General features: G+C 42.4%; 1 protein-coding gene across 1 annotated transcript; it reads right to left on the minus strand.

Annotated features, from left to right (window-relative positions):
* Positions 1-448: 448 nt before the first annotated feature.
* Positions 449-10,807, minus strand: LOC142655693 (protein spinster homolog 1-like). The gene is made up of 13 exons (XM_075830165.1): positions 10,758-10,807; positions 9,194-9,421; positions 8,355-8,420; positions 7,439-7,575; positions 6,958-7,109; positions 6,530-6,599; positions 6,100-6,242; positions 5,861-6,013; positions 4,484-4,673; positions 3,869-3,934; positions 3,532-3,630; positions 2,779-2,950; positions 449-1,638 (listed from the first exon to the last, which is right to left on the minus strand). The coding sequence occupies exons 2-13, from the start codon at positions 9,393-9,395 to the stop codon at positions 1,634-1,636; spliced, it is 1,455 nt and encodes a 484-aa protein (XP_075686280.1). The 5' UTR covers positions 9,396-9,421; positions 10,758-10,807; the 3' UTR covers positions 449-1,633.
* Between the last annotated feature and the right edge of the window lie 10,502 nt (positions 10,808-21,309).

Below are 21,309 nucleotides of genomic sequence, written 5' to 3' on the forward strand. Positions count from 1 at the left end.
TCCTATAACCCATGCTATATCTGTTCCTACGCCTTAAGCTGTTGTAGTCGTGTTATGCCACTGGTCACGCCTGCTGATATACACCACGTCTGGTGTCTACAAGTTCATCTGTGCCGAGCCTCCATTACTGTCTGGACTATTAAAGGTAATCTTGTAGTAGGACTGTTGTTTGGCCAGCTGCTACTCTGCTACGGCGGTGCGGAGTAGTTGGTCCACATCACGGATCGTGACATCCTGTGAATAGGAAAAACGTTTTGTTTGTGGAACAATCACAGTTTTAGACTATTCCTGCATTTCAATCCTGACTCTTCCTTTGATAGGTTTTTATAACTTTCAGAAGCATTTCCCTATAGCTATCTAATAATCCAGAATGTGTAATAAACCAGCAAGTAAAGACAGTATACTATAATAATGTGCTACTATATAATAAAACGCTATCTTTCGGATCATATATTTTTATTAAAATAGCATGACTACATTTTTTCCATAAAGTTGGTATACTTGTAAGAATATTAAAAGCAGTCATGAACATGATGGTTTTAAAATTCGTCCTTTCATCTAAAGATGGTATATAACTGCAGTGTCTTTAGTTGGTATAATGAAGATGAAGGGTATTAAAGTTTGGCAAGCGTTGTTTTGCATTTTTGTTGGTAGTTGCCATTGGTGGTAGGTAAAACTCATCATAGCACTGTGACTCAGCCGAGCCACAGGCAGCGACATTTGTCATTCTTTGTAAGGTCTCATTTGGCACTGTGACTCAGCTGAGCCACAGGCAGCGACATTTGTTATTTGTTATGATGTTATTTGACAAATAATTCGGGTCTCGTTCGGCACTGTGACTCAGCTAAGCCACAGGCAGAGACATTTATCATTTGTTGCGACATTAAGGCTCTCTTTGGAATACAGTCCTGTAGTCCAAAGATTTTTCTTTCAAGTCCAAGTTTGCACTGTGACTCAGCCGAGCCACAGGCAGATACATTTGTCTTTCCTTGTGAGGTTATTTCACAAGGACTCCAGGGATTTGGATCTGTAGTCCAAATATTAGTCAACTCCAGGCTGGCACTGTGACTCAGCCGAGCCACAGGCACAGAAAAAATTCCTTTGAGGTGGACCTAAGTTTGCTGTTAGTCTTTTCTGCAAATTCCTTGGGATGCTTTTCTGAGGAAGAAGTCAGTGAAAGCTCCATATAAATGAGTCTGTGAGGTTGGTCTCGTTTTCTTCCTCAAGCAATCTTTGGAATTGCAGACAATCTAGGTCCAGTTTCCTCAATTGTCGGTATAGTATCTATAATGTTTCAACCACTGGAACCAGTAACAGAGTAGGCAATGGCAGCTTTGTAGTCATGACTACCACTGCCAACTTGCTTGGTATCCTGCCATTTGCATACATGTTGACTTTATGCTGTGTGGTGTCCTTGATTCTGCACGCAGAGAATCCATTTGTGGTTGTTTGGAAACATTATAGTTTTGTCTTGAGCAAAGCAGAGCCCTGCTGCTCATTATGGTGAAAGTCTTTAGAGCTCCAAAATATTGATGCTTTTAGTTTTTGATGCCTTTCTTGTATTTCAGCCATGGACATTCCAAGATGTAATGTTCTGATCTTGAGGTATGGTGTAAATAAATGTCCGAATGCATCATCCTGTTATTGAGGTAAAACAAAATAATAAGATTAATGAGGTAGGAATACATTATCAGATCATTCACATGTAATACTGTTCTGCTTTACAATACTAGATGGTTAATTACAAGAGAAGTTACAGATTGTGAACTATCAACGTCACCTATGAGCCTCATTCATCAAAACTGTCTAAGGTAAAATCTGGCTTTATTGCCCAGATTACCAATCAGTGCTCTGATTTGATATCTTTAAATCTATGCAATTTATGTATTTTATGAAATAAAACATATTTGATAGATGGAAAAAAACTTCCATCAGTCAGTAAAGACTTCACCATAATGTCTTTGTGTTCAACTACTTCCACTAAAAAACGTATTAGATTAGGTTGAGGGATTTGCGATTATTGATTAGGTTCAGTGTGTGTTCACACGTTGCTGTCAATTTGTGTTTTTGCAGCAAATTTTGCAAAATCATAAAAAAATGTCATGTTTTTGCAGCAACTTCTTTAATCTGGGGGTAAAATGGGACACAGCCTTAGCATTTGTATAGTGGAAAGAAAAATTATGTACCTACATAATCATAATTATGCACCTATATGTACCATCAAATTTTCTGTTTGGGTCACACCTTTAGCTACAAATATTCATTTTATGCATTTTTATGAAAAATTTAATTTTGACACAAAATTGCACGACTGTGCCTGTGTGCATAAAGTTCAGGAAAGCAGTTTGACAATGTGCCAGGTGTCCTCTTTTACAAAATATATAGGCATAAGGGTTTAGTATGAGACTTTATTTTGCAAGTTAGGTTTTATTTATACATGTCAATAGTGTGAAAATGTTACAGGTTGCTAGAAGCAAAATGTCCAAAAACCCTGGCTGCAAAAGGGTTAATCTTCCTGCACCCTGGACCAATAGCAGATATTCACTTGTTAATAAGCATCAGGAACTCTAGTATTAATGAGCTGAGATGTCCCGGGTATTTACACAAGACTAAATTGTCAGACAAATTACAATCAATCAAAAATCCCATAAAGCAGAATATACAGATCTTGATATAGTCCATATTTTACATTTTCTGACCATACTGGTGGATCTCCACTTTAATTCTGCAGGAGGCATGAGTAAACATTGAACATACACATACAGACAGGGAACATACCTTGGGACTCTATGTCTGCCCTCTTTCGATCTCTCTCAAGAAAGAGGGCAGTTGCCAAGAAGAACCCTCCTCCAATAGCGGATACGAAAACGCAGACCATGAGGGCATATTGCAGGCTGTTAAACATCAATAGGTCAGATTCCGGCTTCCCTTTGCGGATGAGGTCAGATAACTGAGGATAAGAAGACGACACATTGTTATGTAAGATGAATTATTAGAAATAACACAAGTGTATATATTTTTTCCAGACAGTAGATGCTGGATACTATTCGGGAAATCTGGTGACAGCACATGGTAGGAGGTGGCAAGAGGAAACTCCTCACCATAGTTAGCAGAGGAGCTTCCGACCTTCAGCCCATGAGGAGCACTGGTTAAAACTTTGCTAGCCCCAGTTTTACTTATTGGCAAGAGTTTTGCATGTTTTTTTCTTAGGAAGATTATCAATGGCAGGGTAAGAATATTTTCTGGTGTATTTGCGCTGTATGTATGTGGTATGACTGCTCTATGTCATGTCTTCGTTCTGTCTATATGCTGAGTAGGTATACTATCGTTGCTGTATTGGCATTGTATGTGTACTATATGATTTTTGGGGGCTGATAATGTTGATAATGTCTGCTTGGTGTCTGCGTACTGTATTAGTGCTGTCTGCTTCATGTGTAATGTTTGTCTGTTGTGTGTTGTTCACACTGGGGGTCAGTCAGGCTAAGACTTTTCTCATATACCCATTAGGAAGATAATGTGACTAATACTTACCACTCCGATGAGATATGGGCTCCATGCATCACCCAGCAGGTGGGACACAATGATTTGTAAGGCCTCCGCTGTGGAGCGTCTTCTGGGGGTCACCACACTCTAAAACAAGAGGACATTCTGAGTAGACAGAAGGATGTTACTGACCCTAACTCAACAATGGCAGCCAGACAAAGTGACCAAATATCTGCATTATAGTATCTGCAAACAGCGCAGTCCACGCTTATAATGTTCTCCGTCTCTTGTCTGGCAGTTATTGTAGAGTCAGTGGCATTTCATGGACTACGCAGGAAAACAGAGAAAAGCCTAAATAAATGTAATTTCAGCTATGATCACTCACCAGGAGGATGTCGTCCACAATGGCAAAGTTCAGCGTCAGCAACAACGCCCCAATGAAGATGAGAATCTGTAGTGAAAAGAAAACATTCAGAAAAGACTGGATGGTGAAGGGGGAAGAGTACAAGTGTTTATCCATTACCCTGAACACAAGTGCTGCACAGGGGGGCAATAAACCTGCCTATAGACCTTACACTGGATAATAATGTACAGTATATGTGTATTAATATGTGTGTGTTTATGTGTTTGTAAAGCTGTGTATTTGGATGTGTATGGTATCCAGTGGTATATACAGTTTTTAAGTATAGGTATATATTTGTGTATGTGTACCTACAGTTACTATATGTTTGTGTATATGTATCTACAGGTACTATATGTTTGTGTATGTATATCTACAGGTACTATATATTTGTGTCTATGTATCTACAGGTACTCTACGTTTGTGTATATGTATCTACAGGTACTATATGTTAGTTTGTATATATGTTTCTACAGGTACTATACGTTTGTATATATGTATCTACAGGTACTATATGTTTGTGTATATGCTTTTTTCACCCTTTTTAATATTATTAACAGAAAAACATCAATCACAACAAGCTGTTCATCAGCAACTTACATAGGAGGCCACAAGACTGAATCTTGCCAAGGTCAAGGCCAAGAGCAGGAAAGGGGCGGAGCCCAGCATTCCGCAAGCACAGACTAATGCGTCTGCTCGGGGGTTGACCTTCCTGAACCTTTTACTTATCTCCACACCAGCTCCAACTCCTACGATTCCGGTGATGATAGTGATCATCCCAAAAATTTGGCTGCAAAGGAAGGGTTAAAGAGGTTAACAGATGGATTGTAAAAAATTGTATATAAAGGGTGATTAAAGGATCTTAGTATGACTACTACTCCAACTATCTTCATCTTTGTAAAGATTTAGTCCCTAAACTTCATTCAATGGCAGATGTCTTTACATGCACTCCCTGCAGGATTGATTAATCATGACTAACCTGTATGTATGGAATATGTACATGCGCTCCCTGCAGGATTGATTAATCATGACTAACCTCCATGTATGGAATATGTACATGCGCTCCCTGCAGGATTGATTAATGATGACTAACCTGTATGTATGGAATATGTACATGCGCTCCCTGCAGTATTGATTAATCATGACTAACCTGTATGTATAGAATATGTACATGCGCTCGCTGCAGGATTGATTAATCATGACTAAAATGTATGTATGGAATATGTACATGCGCTCCCTGCAGGATTGATTAATCATGACTAAAATGTATGTATGGAATATGTACATGCGCTCCCTGCAGGATTGATTAATCATGACTAACCTATTTGTATAGAATATGTACATGCGCTCCCTGCAGGATTGATTAATCATGACTAAAATGTATGTATGGAATATGTACATGCGCTCCCTGCAGGATTGATTAATGATGACTAACCTGTATGTATGGAATATGTACATGCGCTCCCTGCAGGATTGATTAATCATGACTAACCTGTATGTATGGAATATGTACATGCGCTCCCTGCAGGAACAATTAGTCATATGTATGTTGTACCAACAGGATACAGACAGGGCTCTCTATGGACCTATCCTAAATATCTTGCCAGTATAGAGCAGACAGTCATGTAGCAGTCTATATACATTATAGGGGGAGATTTCAGATTTGTTGAAGATTTGGCAAATAAATATCCGCAACACTGTATGTACTGCAATCACATTTTGGGGAATTGTTGCAGATTTTCACTGTGGATTTCACCCTTAGCAATGCAAATGTTGAAATCTGAAGCAAATCCTCAGTAAAATCTGCATGTAACGCACCACGTCTGAACCCACCCTATAATAAGACTTCTACCAGGCGCCCTGACCCTTCACCGTGTAGCCTTGCCCAAAAGTCAGGTCAAGAAGAGAAGAGTATGGACATAATGGCAGAGAGCCCCCCTCACAACCTCCTGGCACACCCAGTAAATAAGCGTTTACCTGTCATCAGATTGACATATTACAGTCTGACATGGATCACCTCTGTATAGGAGGACCCGGGCCCGCTTGTAGAATGATAGAGCCCAGTGGGAGAGGGAGCCGGAAATAAATGTCACTGTTGTGAATCCCAGCATGGAAAGCATAAAGCTCGGGCTACAGAGAGAGAGAGAGAAATGTAAGTGACACAAGAGACACGGGGTAAAGCCAGCGACAACCATCACTATACAGAAAACACTCACTTTTTCAGCAAAGCTTTCACATCTGTAATCCAAGAATTGTTGTTTGTGTGTTTCTGCCCATTCTGTTCCGCGGCTCCTCTGGATGGTTCCTTCATAATTAAGAGAAGCAGTAGAACGGCTATAATCCCCAGACCTGGAATGACCTGTTCAGAAGAAGGAGACATTGTATATTATATATATAAATAGAAGTGACTGAAACCAGATTTAAGAAACGAAAAATAGGAAATGACTAAAAAAACAAACACTCATATGTCAGTGTTCATAAAGGACTGTCTATAGGTTCCTGAAGGACACTCAGAGAGCTGGAACTGCAACCAAGTGCCCTACTTATTGCTCATCGATGCAGCAGATAAGGGGAGCAATTCCAATAATAAGACTTTACAGGGAAATCGTTGTTTGCCTGCAGGAATCCTGCAATTCTCTCACTTACCCGCAAAGTCCAGTGCCAGTCACCACCAATAGCACTTGTCAATTTAGCGCCCATGATGTATCCAAGGCCACTTAATAGGCAAAAAAGAAGTTTTAAAGTTAAGAATGGGCCATAATCTCCACACAAATATAACTATATACAGACATATATATTAACAGTATAAACATATGCACACATTATATATATTAGACACTTTTTTAATCCTTGATCTTGGTGTGATCAGGAACAATGTGAAGTGATAGCAGGAAATCACAATAGTCTTTACAGTAAGATCAATTCTGCTAGTCATAGGGTTATATGTAAACTGCAGATCATGCAATTCTCCAATATACAAACTCAGTTACATCTATACTAGAAGGTCCTTTTAAATATTCAGAGGACCTCTTGTCATAAGTACTGGATTCTATGTGTTTACACAGGAGACTTACCAGCCCACGGGGATAGCAGTCCAAAAGATGGACAACATGCGGCTGCGCTGGTCTGCTATAAATAGGTCGGCGATGATGGAGGGGGCGATGGTGGAGTAACTTGCAGCGCCAATGCCAACCAATCCTCGCATAAGCAGAAACAGCCAGTAATACTGGGGAAGAGGAAAAAAAATAATCATTCAGAAAATCTTCAGTAAATCTTTAACATTGGGACTCTTATTGATGGCCTAGTCTTAGGATAGACAATGAATGTTTGGTCAGTGAGGGTCTGAACTCCAGGACCACAGACAATCACAATGAAGGGCCGTAGCACTCTTGTGAGCGATGTGTCTCTTCCATTGTTTACACAGACACAGCGGCCTGTCCGAAAGGGTGGCTGTACCTGGTATTACATCTTGTCACATAAACGTCATTGGAAGAAGGATAGGCATCAATGTGATAATCCCGTAAAACCCCAGTAATAATGAACTCAGGATGTTACCTCATCAGGAATAAATGAGCTGCCAAGGATGACGGCTGACCAGAGGGTGATACCAATGCATAGCAGATATTTCCTATTCCAGTGATCACCCAAATATCCAAATACTGGAGCCAGCAACATGAAGCTGCAGAGGAAGACTGAAAGAGAAGGAAGAGAGAAGACGTGAAAGGAAGAGTCCCGACCGGGAAGACTCAGTGGATGAGATTTATTAACTTTTCTATGCCCTGAATTTGCAAAATCAATTTAGAGTTTTGTGCCATATTTGACACGTGCGCCCCTTTTCTAAAAAGCAGATGGAGCTCAGCGGAAGGAGGCATTGCCATCTGCAGCCCGACAAATTCAACATAATTTATGCCAGAAATTGGAATAAATTATAGCGCAAATCCTGCTCGTGGCTGGCGTAGAATTCATTTTCTGAATTTTTTAAAGGACATTCACCTAGTTATACATTAGGTGAATTTTTCTCCAACCTTCTTTATATTAAGACTAGAGTATGAAAATCAAAATAAAATTAATTTTTAAATGGACAAATTATATTAAATCCTGCATTTAAACCTCACTCCCCATCCCCCACTTTAGTTATTCCCCTCCCCCTCTCATTCATTAATGTAAAGCTTCACTGTGCGACACCTTTTGCCCTATAGTGAAATTGATGTAGTATATCTGGTTTCCTATTTTGCGGTTCTCAGACCCCCAGCCCATTCACATCAGACAACATTATTTACGTCCATCAGCTGTCCATTCCCCTGACTGAATCTTATTTCTTCACTAGAGACTGATGACATCACAACCTTGTGTCAGTAACATCATGAGACTCCAGTGAATAGATTGGTCACCTTCTCTAGAATATTGGTTTAGCGTCTAAAATGGCGGATTCCAGGTGACTTACAGAATAAGATTTTATGTTAATATCTACCTGCTTGCAGCAAGCCAGATCCACTGTCTTTCATATTAAATGATTTTTGTAAGTATGGCAGCGTCCCTGTCAGAAAAAAAGAGAGATGTCACTATAGACAATGCATGGATTCCCATTATACACATTTATGGCGTATCCACATTGTATGTAGATGTGTTACAATGGCGTCCTTCTCCAGGCCTTGCTTCTTCCTACTGTGGCACGGTCAGGCACGATGGCTGATGTGCAGGGAGCAGCTGAGCAGGCATGCAGGGTGCAGCCGGGAGTGGTGCCATGGCGGCGCGGCTTTACACAAGGAAGTAGAGGGAAGCGCCGCAGCAGGTGGGGGGTGGGTGTTATGGAGGATGAAGGAGGTGGACCGGGGGATACTATAGGGGGGAAGCATTGAGTGGGCTTGTATAGGGTATACAGATATATAGGGATAACAGCAGGGACTGTACACCTGTCCCTGACTGTCCATATATTAGTGTTAATGACTGTACGCTTGTCCCTGACTGTTCATATGAGTGTTAGTGACGGTACTCCTGTCCCTGACTGTCCCTATAAGTGTTAGTGACAGTACGCCTGTCCCTGACAGTCCATATGAGTGTTAGGTACTGTACGCGTGTCCTCGACTGTCTCTATAAGTGTTAGTGACTGTCCCTTACTGTCCCTATTTAAAAAAGCAATGCAAACTACATGTAAAGTTACTCTATGTTTTGTGCAGTTTTCTTTTAACTAGACTACATGTATGATGTGAAGAGATTCAGGGTGCTGTTATTTTAGGTACCTCCACAGCTACAGCATTGATAAAGCCCCCCCCCCCTGGAAACAGTGTAAGTACCCCCCCCCCCACTTACCAGTGATAGTGAACCGATCCATGTAGGATATAAGATTTATATAGAAGAGAATCCCTACAGTAATGATGGAGCGTGTGTAGGAGATTCCAGTTCGGTCATGCACGTCCTGTGCGCTGGGGCTTTCGCCATCGTCTTCGTTTATCTCACATGGAGGAGCCAATAGGCCTTTCTCCTCATCAATGTTCTCATGGCAAGACGCCATGTTCACAGATTCTGAGACTGTAAACTCTGGAGATGGGAAAGGGACATAATATTTAATAACTTTTTATTACCATCAGGGTATATTCACATGCAACAGATTTTTTGTAAGAATTTCTCTGGCTGACAATTAGTTCCAATTATCTGATTGTTTCTGCAGCAAGAATATGGATTTCTGCAAGACCCATTTATATGAATGGGAGAGTTGCTAAAATTTCTGCAACAACTTTGCTGCATGTAAATTCCCCCTTATACCATTAGCGTCGCATTATCCGAGAAATTCTGATAGATAATATGGAATCTCACAAAACCAGAAGACTGAAGAGAGAACCAGTGTTGAGATTTCTGATTAAATGGGTTGTAGGTGATTAGAAAAACATGGCAGCTTTCTAAACAGAAACAGCGCTACTCATGTCCATGGTCTTTGTCTGCTATTGCAGCTCATCCCCATTTAAATGAATGAGGCTTAGCTGCAATACCAGAAACAGCCAATGGACAGGAGTGGCGCTGTTTCTGGAATAAAGCAGCCTTATTATGTAATCACATTAAGGCCTCATACACACGATTTTTTTATAATAATAATAATGAACCAATACAGCGTTTTATACAGATGGGCAAAACAGACAAATTGATCTCTGTGTTGGTCGCTGCACTGGTTCCATACTGATTCTGATTTACTCCAAACACCGTCTGACAGAGAAAGGCACTATGGGGAAAACTTGGCTTTCATATGGGATCTGATGAATTATGCTGAATTTTGTTTTTACATAGATTGTACAAAGAAACCGCACCAGCGAAATACACGCCATTGTACATAAACTCATAGACTAACATTAGCTGCGTATTTGGGGTCTCACTGCGCTGTCTTCCTGAACATTATAAAGGGGCTGTCTCATCAAAACCACTTCTATCCATATGCCCTGAGGTTCCAGGAGTGAGACACGTGGCGATCTGCTGATCATATGGGCGACTTTTTATCGGTAAAATTTACTTGATAAAACAATCCTTTAACTATGACCGTTCCATAATCCAGAACGTCTGATAATCTGGCAGCTGTGAGATTTTGTTAGTATCCTATTGAATGATCTTTACTGTATGATTATTGTTAAAACGATAATTTCATATCCCACGCAGATAATGATGGGATGCGTCACAGAATACCTCCGCCCCTGAATTTACAGCACCCAAGTGTCACATTGATATATATGCCTCTATTCATATGATGCCCAAGACCATGCAGCAGAGCTGTGCCAATCAGCTGCTGTAGAATTAGATGTGCGGCTGGGGAGTAAGGTGCATAATAATCTGCAGGAAAAGTCTTATCAGCCTTGTTGAGTGTAACAAATGGAATAAACTGGGTACTCACCAATACTTTTCTCTCCACTAGACGGCGCTCACAATCTCTCTCTTTTCTCACTCACTCTCATTCTATTTCTGTGTGACATCATCGCTTTGTGACATCATCACTTTGTGACATAGGAGTTGAGGCCACTGTGATGTAAGTGTTAATAAACGATGGCGCTCAGTTATATGACTACTGTACAATAATGTGATCTGCCCTCTTATATAACCTGTGTCACTAGTAACAGCCTCTATCTGTATCAATGCTTTCTGACCTGTGGCTATCCAGCTACTATGAAACTACAACTCCCAGCATTGCACCACATTCCTCCATGTATATGTATGTGCTGCGCCATGTGTCCTATCTTTGTACATATAACACTATATATTATTACACATTTGTCATTCTACATCATCTCTTCTCCTTCTAGTCCAGTTATTTATACCTATACAGTAGATAAACCCAAGGCATCCACCACCTGGGGGCCTCTACCGTCACCCCCTCACACTTGGCATTAACAAACTTATAGGATTTGTTCCAACCGGATAACCCCCTTCCAGCATGCAGCCTCTCCAGCAATCATCTGATTGACAAAGGTCTAGATGTGGGCGGCCATACATTAGTATTACATGGTGCCCATTCTAATCAGGTCCTTGGTGGGGAGCTTCCCCGCTATGACAGAGGTTATCCAGACGGGGTGACTATTTAAATTTGATCGGACCTTAGAAATGTATGCAGATTAATTAACCCTTTTTAACAAAAACGCTCAAAAGATGGAAAGATTAAGGTGAATAAAATCTTTCTTTACTTATAGTGATGCAGCTCCACCTGCACAAAGGTGAGAAAACCATTAGGCCTAGTCAGTGCCAGCCTTAGGCATAGGGGCGCCCCGTGCCGAATTATTTTGGTGCCCCTTCAATACTACCGCCACAGGAAAATAAAAAATATACCCAGGTAGGAAAGTGTTTATCTATCAAACAATATCAGACCACTTTAGTTCAAATTGATTTACAAATACACTGCTTAAAGATCTGTACTGTATACTGTGCACAATAAACACAACTTTATGCTGTATACACATATAATGCCGCTATATACTGAACTCACTTATAATAATGCTATATATTGTGCACACATATACTACTGCTATCAATGTGCACACATATAATATCGCTATATGCTGTACTCACATATTATACTGCTATATACTGTACTTCGATATTATATCATAGCACTATATACTATACACACATATAATATCAATATATACCGTACACATAATATTACTATCTACTATAGTCACATATAATATCACTACATACTGTACACACATAATATTGCTATATACTATTCACACATATCACTATATACTAACACAAATATCGCTATATACTATACCCATAATTAATATGGCTATATACTGTGCACACATATATTGGTATATACTGCACTCACATATAATATCTCTACATACTGTACACACATAATATCGCTATGTACACTACACAAGTATAAACTGATATATTCCGTACACACATATAATACTGCTATATACTATACAGACATATCGTTACACACCATGCACATGTATATGGCAATATACTGCACACTAATAATATGGATATAAACTGTATACACATATTCTGCTATATACTGTACACATATACACTGCTATATACTATACACACATATAATATCACTACATACTGTACCCATATATAATACTGCTTTATACTATAGACACATATGGCTACATACTATTCAACCATATATCGCTATATACTATACACACATATAATACGGCTATATACAGTACACACTTATACAGTGAGGCTTTATTCAGACGTACGTGAAAAACGTCCGTGCAACGCGCGTGATTTGCACGCGCGTTGCACGGACCTATATGTGTCTATGGGGCCGTGCAGACATGTCCGTGGTTTTTGCTCAGCGTGAGTCCGCTGAAAAAAAGTCACGACATGTCCGTTCTTTGGGCGTTTTGCACGCATCACGCACCCATTGAAGTCAATGGGTGCGTGATAACCACGCATGCCGCACGGAAGCACTTCCGTGCGAACTGCGTGATTCGCGCAAGAGCTGTCAAAAGGATGAATGGAAACAGAAAAGCACCACGTGCTTTTCTGTTTCTAAGCATCCAAACGGAGTGTCTTTGCGAGGAGCGAACCCGGACAACCGAAGCTAACTTCACCGGGTTCGGCCAAACTCGTTTTGGCCGAACCCGGCAAAAAAATTTCCGGTCCGCGAAATCGGGAGACATTCACTGTGCATGGTGATGAAAGAGTTAAATTGTTTCAGCACCATGGACAGTGACTTGCGATCCCAAAATACATGAACCTGTAAGAAAAAACGAAGTTCTAACTTACCGATTACTCCTGTCTCCTTCCTGCAGTCCGACCTCCCGGGATGACACTTCAGTTCAAGTGACAGCTCCAGCCAATCACAGGCCAAGCACAGGCTGCAGCCAATCACAGGCTGCAGCGGTCACTTGGACTGCCGCGTCAACCAGGGAGGTGGGGCCCGATATCAAGAGAGGCGCGTCACCAAGGACGCGTCACCAAGGCAACGGCCGGGAAGTTCTCGGTAAGTAGGAACTTTATCTTTTTTTTTTACAGGTTTTTCGCTGTTGTGTTCGGCATTCACTGTCGAGGGTGATGAAAGATTTAGCTCTTTCAGCACCTTGGACAGTGACGGGCGTCGACAAGCCTCATCTCTATGATGCCGGCTGCGCGAAAATCACGCAGCCGCGCATCATACACGGATGACACACGGAGCTGGCAAGTGATTTTTGCGCGCGCAAAACGCCGCGTTTTTGCGTCCGCAAAAACGCCACGTTCGTGTGAATCCAGCCTGATACTGCTATATACTATCTATCTATCTATCTATCTATCTATCTATCTATCTATCTATCTATCTATCTATCTATCTATCTATATGGGGCTCCTTCTATCATCCCATTACACCCCTTCAAAAAAACCTGTATTAATTTTGTATCGCCGTAATTGTACTGATCCAGATAGTAAATGTATTATGTTTTTTATACTGCATGGTAAGCGGCGTTATTTTAAAATGCAAAAAATACAGAAAACAAGCCCTAAGGCCCCATGCACACGACCGTAAAAAAACTTCCGTAATTACGGACCCATTCACTTCTATTGTCCGCGGACACCTTCCCGTTTATTTACGGGAAGGTGTCCGGGCCGTAGAGTGTACCGCAAATGATAGAACATGTCCTATCTTTTGCTTTTTACGGGCCGTGCTTCCATACTTTGTATTTCTTGGTCCACGGAGATAGCACCCCCCAGAGGCTGGGGGCATGTCTGAGGCAGATGTTAAAAGATTGGGGCGTTGGAAGTCGGACGTTTTCCGCCGTTATGTTCACCCGCATTTGTTGGTTTGTTAATTATTTCAGTTTTTCTTTCTTTATATGTTTCAAGAGGCCTTTGGTGTGGCTGTTGGGCCAATCCTACATTTATTGGGCTGCACAGCGAGCTTCTTATCGGCCCGGGGGTACCAGTCTCGGCTTCCATCAAGCGGATGTAGCTTGGAAATGTTTTAGGGGTCTTAAATGGCTCCAGGTTCTCTCTGAAGTGGTCGCCTAGAGCAAAGTTACGCACGGACCGGCAGTCGTGGTCGTGCATGCTGGAGGGAATGACCTATGTTGTTAAGGTGGTGGAACTCATTTCTGTCATAAGGGCTGATTTTGACCGTTTTGCCACATTTTCTCCGAAGTTGTTCATAGTGTGGTCAGAGATAGTACCTAGGGTTCTGTGGAATGATGCTCGCAACCATTCGGCCATTGAAAGGCGAGACGTATGGTCAACATGCGAGTGTCTCGACATGTTAGGTCCAGAGGAGGGGTGATCATACGTCATCGCCTATTGGAAGGGGATAACAAGGGTTTGATGCTGCAAGATGGTGTTCATTAGAATGACATAGGGCTGGACATTTTCTTGTCAGGTCTGCAGGATGCAATTGATAGGGCGCTTTTTCTTTTGGCTGGTGGGAGTAGGAGCTCGGTATAGGGATACACCTCACTCCTGTGGCGGTGTGGAGGGGCCTTGTCCGTTCAGGCAAGGGACTATGGGAGAACAGTCACCTGCCGTACCAACTAAGACGTGCCCACCGCGGCAGCGGTGGGGGGGCACGCGAGGTGACGGTATATTCAACCAGATCAAGATCTTCCGGTATTAGCTGCGGACAAGGTTTTTTCCTCCATGCTTTAATAAAGCTGTGGCCTACCCCCCACTTTTATACCCACACTAAGTCTCTGGTGTCCATCATTTGGGGAAGACAGACCATTCATTTATATCCCGGTTGTCTCACAGCCACCATCCTGTTTAAACTTGGGGGCTGGTGACTATCGGGTATGTTTCCTTAAGGGATTTACCCAGCAGTCTGGGTTCCTAGGTAGGGTGGGTTTTATCAGGGATGGGTGGCCCCTCCCTACCATATAAAGTTTGTTATCCAGGGGAATCACTTCCTCTTTGACTCCCCTCTGCCCCTTGGAAAGAACCCTCCTGCCCGCCCACCCTAACATTTGGTTATTTCCTCGCTTGTTTTTCTTTGGAAATTGATATTGCACTGTTCTTCTGTTTAAAGTCGGTTATGTTGTTTTAACTATCTGGACGTGTTGGCAGGTGTGCCATTGACTGTTATATGTGTAACTTTTATATTACTCATCCTTTCCCTTTATTTCCTTGTTTTTAGTGACAGCTGGCGGTGTGGAGGGGCCTTGTCCGTTAAGGCTAGGGACTATGGGAGAACAGTCACCTGCCGTACCAACTAAGACGTGCCCACCGCGGCAACGGTGGCGGGGCAAGCGAGGTGACGGTATACTCAACAAGATCAAGATCTTCCGGTGTTAGCTGCGGTCAAGGTTTTTTCCTCCATGCTTTAATAAAGCTGTAGCCTATCCCCACTTTTATACCCATACTAAGTCTCTGGTGTCATTCATTTGGGGAAGACAGACCATTCATTTATATCCCGGTAGTCAATATCTGATCCCTCTCTTTGTCCTCCACAATTATATTCCAATGCTCATCTTTAGGAGGGCCAATATTATCAGATCTTTCTGGCATTAATATATTTATAATAAAATTTGGTATTCATTTTAATGTTATTATCTATTTGTTTTTCTTTAGATATCTTTGCCAACTTGCCTGAGCTTGGTCTGGCTCTGCCTGAGCTTGGTGGTTTAAGTGGCTTGTGATATAAGTGAAGTTATAAAACTGGATTTTTATTTTTTTTTATAACATATTTTTATTGGATTTTTTCGAAAATACAGCCAAGATCATATGATCATACAATAATACAGTGCATTAATACAATAATACAAAAATACAAAAAAAAGGAGACAAGAATACCAATTGCAGGTGATAATAAATACATCCTAACAAAGTAGGCTCAATCATGGATGGTAGGTCAGGGAGACAACTATCCAGCCGCCATCTCCGCCGGCCTATATATCCTGTTATCGCAATTGTTGGGTATCCCTGTAAACAGGATTACATAAAATCATTTAACTATCTAACCAACGAAAACTGGAGCTTCGTGGAACAGTTCCCCTGCCCAAGCAACTAGTTAATGACATGGGAAAAAAAATTATAAAAATAAAATAGGAGATATAAGCATTATTTGCTTGATACCTTCAGTGCCCCTAAAGTGCCCTTGAGGTCCTCAATCAAGTACCAAGGCGATCCTGTGAATGGGCCTATGATGTCCCTTCGTTCTGCACTAGTGAAATGATTTGTGAGAAAGAGCTTCAGTTTCTCAAAGAATTTCTTACCCCGCGTGTCCTTATTTTGTAGTATGCTAATGCGATCTAGATAGAACAGTTTCCGCAACCCCTGGACAACCATATTCTGGGTTGGTACATCTGCTACCAGCCAGTTCTGGAGTACGCATCTCTTCGCCACTATCAGTGTGACATGAGCCATGGGGGAAAGATGTGTCACTTCCGCCTCTTCCAATTCTCCATCATGTCGTACATGAAATAAGACCTCCATTGGCCCCACAATCCCATTGAACCTGCCCACCTGCTGCAATAAGGATGTTATCTCCCTCCAGAATGGCTGAATATGTGCGCATGCCCAAAGGCCATGATACATGTCCGTCTTTGGGGTATTACACCTAGGGCAGGATGTTTTTCTATCTGGTTGTGAGACGGAAGGGGCCAGAGTGAATGCATATATTGCTTCATGTATAATCTTCAATTAGGTTTCCCTCCAATTCTCGTTATGAATATGTGCCCTGAAGTCCACCAACCCCATTTCAATATGCTTTTCAATACCTGGCAAGCTAAACAGTTTTTCCCATCTCCCAAAGGCCTGTTCAGGGGACATCTTCAGTAGTAATGGTCTGAGAGTACTATATATTTGGGAAATGGAGCATCTGTGATTGTCCGAGAACCATGAGTCAAACAAGTTAGAAGGGACCTCATCCGCTATATCCGCAAGTTTATTTTTGCAGTGAGTTACTATTTGCAAATATTGTAAATGCTGATGCCGTACAAAGTTGTATTTAGTCTGGAGCTCCTGCAGGGTCAACCACCTCTTATCCTGTGCATGAAACATATCCCCCAAAGTTGCTATCCCTTTCTCCCTCCAGTTTGACAATAGTTTGTTAGATCTTCCCGCTTCAAACTCCGGGTGCTGCCATAAGGGCATATGTTTTGAGATACGGTTTGGAAGATCTTAATGTTTGCACAATATTTTCCAGGCAATGATGGTATCTCGTAACAGAGATGACTTCTTGACGGTCCTCGGGAGGAAAGCAAATGTTGTGTGCACCAGAGCCATGAGATCCCAAGGTTCTGCTAGATGTCTCTCCAATCTAGTGTAAGGGTATGTGCACACACACTAATTACGTCCGTAATTGACGGACGTATTTCCGCCGCAAGTACCGGACCTAACACAGTGCAGGGAGCCGGGCTCCTAGCATCATACTTATGTACGATGCTAGGAGTCCCTGCTACTCCGTGGAACTGCTGTCCCGTACTGAAAACATGATTACAGTACGGGACAGTTGTCCTGCAGAGAGGCAGGGACTCCTAGCATCGTACATAACTATGATGCTAGGAGCCCGGCTCCCTGCACTGTGTTCGGTCCGGGACTTGCGGCCGAAATACGTCCGTCCATTACGGACGTAATTAGTGTGTGTGCACATACCCTTAGAGTGAAACCCTGTGTCATGTTTCCAATCTAGCAGGTGTCTGCTCAAACACGCCAGGTTATACCCCCGGATGTTGGGAAAATTAACCCATCCCTCAGCCTTCAGCATCATGAGTTTCGTGAGCGCTATTCTCAGTTTCTTTCCCTCCCAAATAAATTTGGTAAAGGATGAATTGAGTATATTAATATCCGAGTGTTTAACCAGAAGAGGGATAGTCTGGAGTGGATAGAGTAGTTTCGCAAACCCCGACATTTTGACCAAGCAACACCTTCCCATGAATGATAGAGGTAAGCTGTGCCATCTCAAAAGATCCGCTTGGATATCATGAATCAGAGGAGGATAGTTTAAAACATATAGGGAGTTAGGTGCCCGACCCACCTTAATACCCAGATAAGTTATATTTGATTTTGCATTCTCAACATCCAGGGTGGCTAGGGACTGCCTAAATGCGGAATCCTGTGTCCAATAACTGACATTTTAACGTGTTAACTTTGTAACCTGAATAGTTCCCAAAGTCATTCAATGCCTGAAAAATACGCGGATAATCCTTAAGGGGGTTTGAGAGAAATAAAAGTATGTCATCTGCAAATAAAGTTTCCTTGACCTCCATTTTCCCTACCATTATACCCGTATACAAATTGGATGACGCCAAATAGCGCGCCAGAGGCTCCAAAGCCAGATTGAACAATAGAGGCGACAGCGGACATCCCTGCCTAGTGCCTTTGCACAGACGGAATGGTTGAGATAGAAAGCCCGGTGTGGAAATTCTAGCCTTAGGGTCCTTGTAAATGTGGTGTAATAAAATCCTGAAAGCCCCAGTTATTTCCTATCCAGGACAGCATCCAACCATTTCCATCGGACATTGTCAAAAGCTTTCTCTGCATCTAGTAAAGGTAACGCCGAATGTTCCTTAGGAAATGGACTATGCTGTACCCTGTCTAACACTGCAAGAACCATCCTAATGTTAGTGACCGCCGACCTACCTTTAATAAAGCCTACTTGTTCTGGGGCTATGAGGTGTGGCATTATATTCGATAACCTATCAGCGATAATTTTAGAAAGGAGCTTGGCGTCTACATTAATAAGCGAAATGGTCCTATATGACCCTGGCAATAGGGGGTCCTTTCCGGGTTTTAGCAATAATTTCAAATAACACGTGTCTGCTGATGGTGGTAATCCCTCCTCTCTCAAAGCATTGTTAAACAAAGAGACCAAAGTCTCAGTAACCTGTTCCCACATTGCTTTAAAAAATTTGCCAGTCAAACCATCTGGGCCAAGCGCCTTACCATTTTTTAAATCCCTAATTGCCCCATCTACCTCCTCCCTAGTAACCCTGGCGTTTAGGAGCTGTAACTGTTCCGCGGAGATAACCGGTAAGGTGACCTTGTCCAACAGTGTGTCTGTCAACGGCGGGGGAAGATGCATCGGTGTATAGCTCCTCATAAAATTTGGCCAGAACAGCGTTGATATGAGAAGGATCGCATGTTTCTCACCCATTATGATCCCGCAATTTCGCTATGTGTTGCATTGGACGTTTTCCTCGAGCCACAGTGGCCAATAACTTGCCCGCCTTATTACCATACCTATGTAAAGTAGCTTCAAAATCACGGTTATGCAATATTTATTTCTGAGCGGCCCACTCGTCAAAGGATTGTTTAGCCTGAATCTAGGCCTGTCTAGCCTCTAATGTAGAATTTGCCAAGTATGCTGAATAAGCTGTCTGCAGTGTAGCACTAGAGGCATTAAATTTTTGCGTTATTTCCCGTTTTTTACTTACCGTGTTTGCCAGTATCCTCCCCCTCAGCACTGCCATGGCCGTATCCCAGAAAAGTGAGGGGTCATCTCTGTGTCCTGAGTTCGTTGAGGTGTATTCTAACCACCATCCCCGCAACAGTCTCACGAAGGTGTCGTCAGACGCTAAATGGACCGGGAATCGCCATATAAAATCTGACCCTCTGGGATAGATTTCCTGAAAAGCTACCCGTACCGGAGCATGATCTGAGATCACTAGATCCCCTATCTCAGTGGACCCTAACCTCGGTTGTAACGCTGGGGACATTAAAAAGTAGTCTATCCTGGACCAGGACTGTTGAGCGTGGGAGTAATGCATACATTATCGGGCATCAGGGTTACCTCTTCTCCAAGGATCTATTAAGTGTGTGCTTTCCAGCAAAGGTCCTAGCACTCGGTCATGTTTTCTGGGGGCCCTTGTAGGAATGGATTCAGGGTTGTGTGGATTGTGTGAGCGCCTATCCTCCCTGTGGTCAAGAACTGAATTAAAATCACCTCCCACTATTTTGTGCTGGACGGTATCTGACAAAAGGGCCCTTTTCAGACCGTGGAAAAATGAGACATTATCACTGTTAGGTCCATACACATTGTAGAGGCTTAAGACCCCGCAAGGTGTGCTTAGAGCAATGTGGAGAAGACGTCCGTCCTTATCTGAATCAGTATGAATTACCTCATGTACCAGGTTTTTATTGATCAAAATAAGTACCCCCGCCTTACGGCCACAAGGTGAAGAGCCGTATACTGAGCCTACCCACAATTTTTTCATGCGGTGGAAGTCGCTCTCCTCCAAATGAGTCTCCTGAAGGAGAGCGATATCTGTGTGAAGTTTTTTTAAATGGCGGAGTACCATCATTCTCTTATTAGGGGATCTGAGCACCTTTACATTCCAAGAGGTCAGCTGCATAAATTGGGTGTCCCGAAAAGGTTCAATAATGACTGGTCATAAATATCTATGTCTAGGCAAGAAAGCCCCACTACCTTGGTAGCCGCTCGGTGGTGTCTGCTCCAGTTTGCTCCCAACATTACAATAACAACATGAACAATCAATGCCAGAAAATTGACATAACCCATAAAAACAAAATACCCATCCAGGAATGTCACCAGCAATCCCAGTGATACAAGCTTCACTTTTTTCTGATCTGTGACCCATCCCCCCCTCCCCTTCCTGCCCCCTGCTAGTTACAGACAGAGACAGCATATTTCAAGACAAGTTGGTCTTTCTAGACAATATAAGAACAAATGCTTATGTCTAATAGTGCAGGAACCTTGTCTAGTAACATCCAACCAAACCAGTAACCACATATATGTAAGGCACAATCAAATGCGGTCGTTTAGCACGTATGATATACTTATCAGTCCGGGAGGGTTGCAAGCAGGTTGTCTGAACGTTGTCGATGTAGGGTCTTGGACGATTCTGCCCGTTGTTGCTTGGGTGAGGAAGCACGGGCGATATCAGACCAAGTACAGTCCCTCGGTGGAGAAACTGATGAAAGGTGACCGTCCCCTCCAGTACCTTGACTCGTAGTCTCCGCTACCGACTTTCTAGGGCTCCGAGATCCAGGGATCTTGTCCACATACAATGTCGCCTCTTCAGGAG

The sequence above is a fragment of the Rhinoderma darwinii genome, chromosome 6 (genome assembly GCF_050947455.1).
Source record: "Rhinoderma darwinii isolate aRhiDar2 chromosome 6, aRhiDar2.hap1, whole genome shotgun sequence".
NCBI lineage: Eukaryota > Metazoa > Chordata > Amphibia > Anura > Rhinodermatidae > Rhinoderma > Rhinoderma darwinii.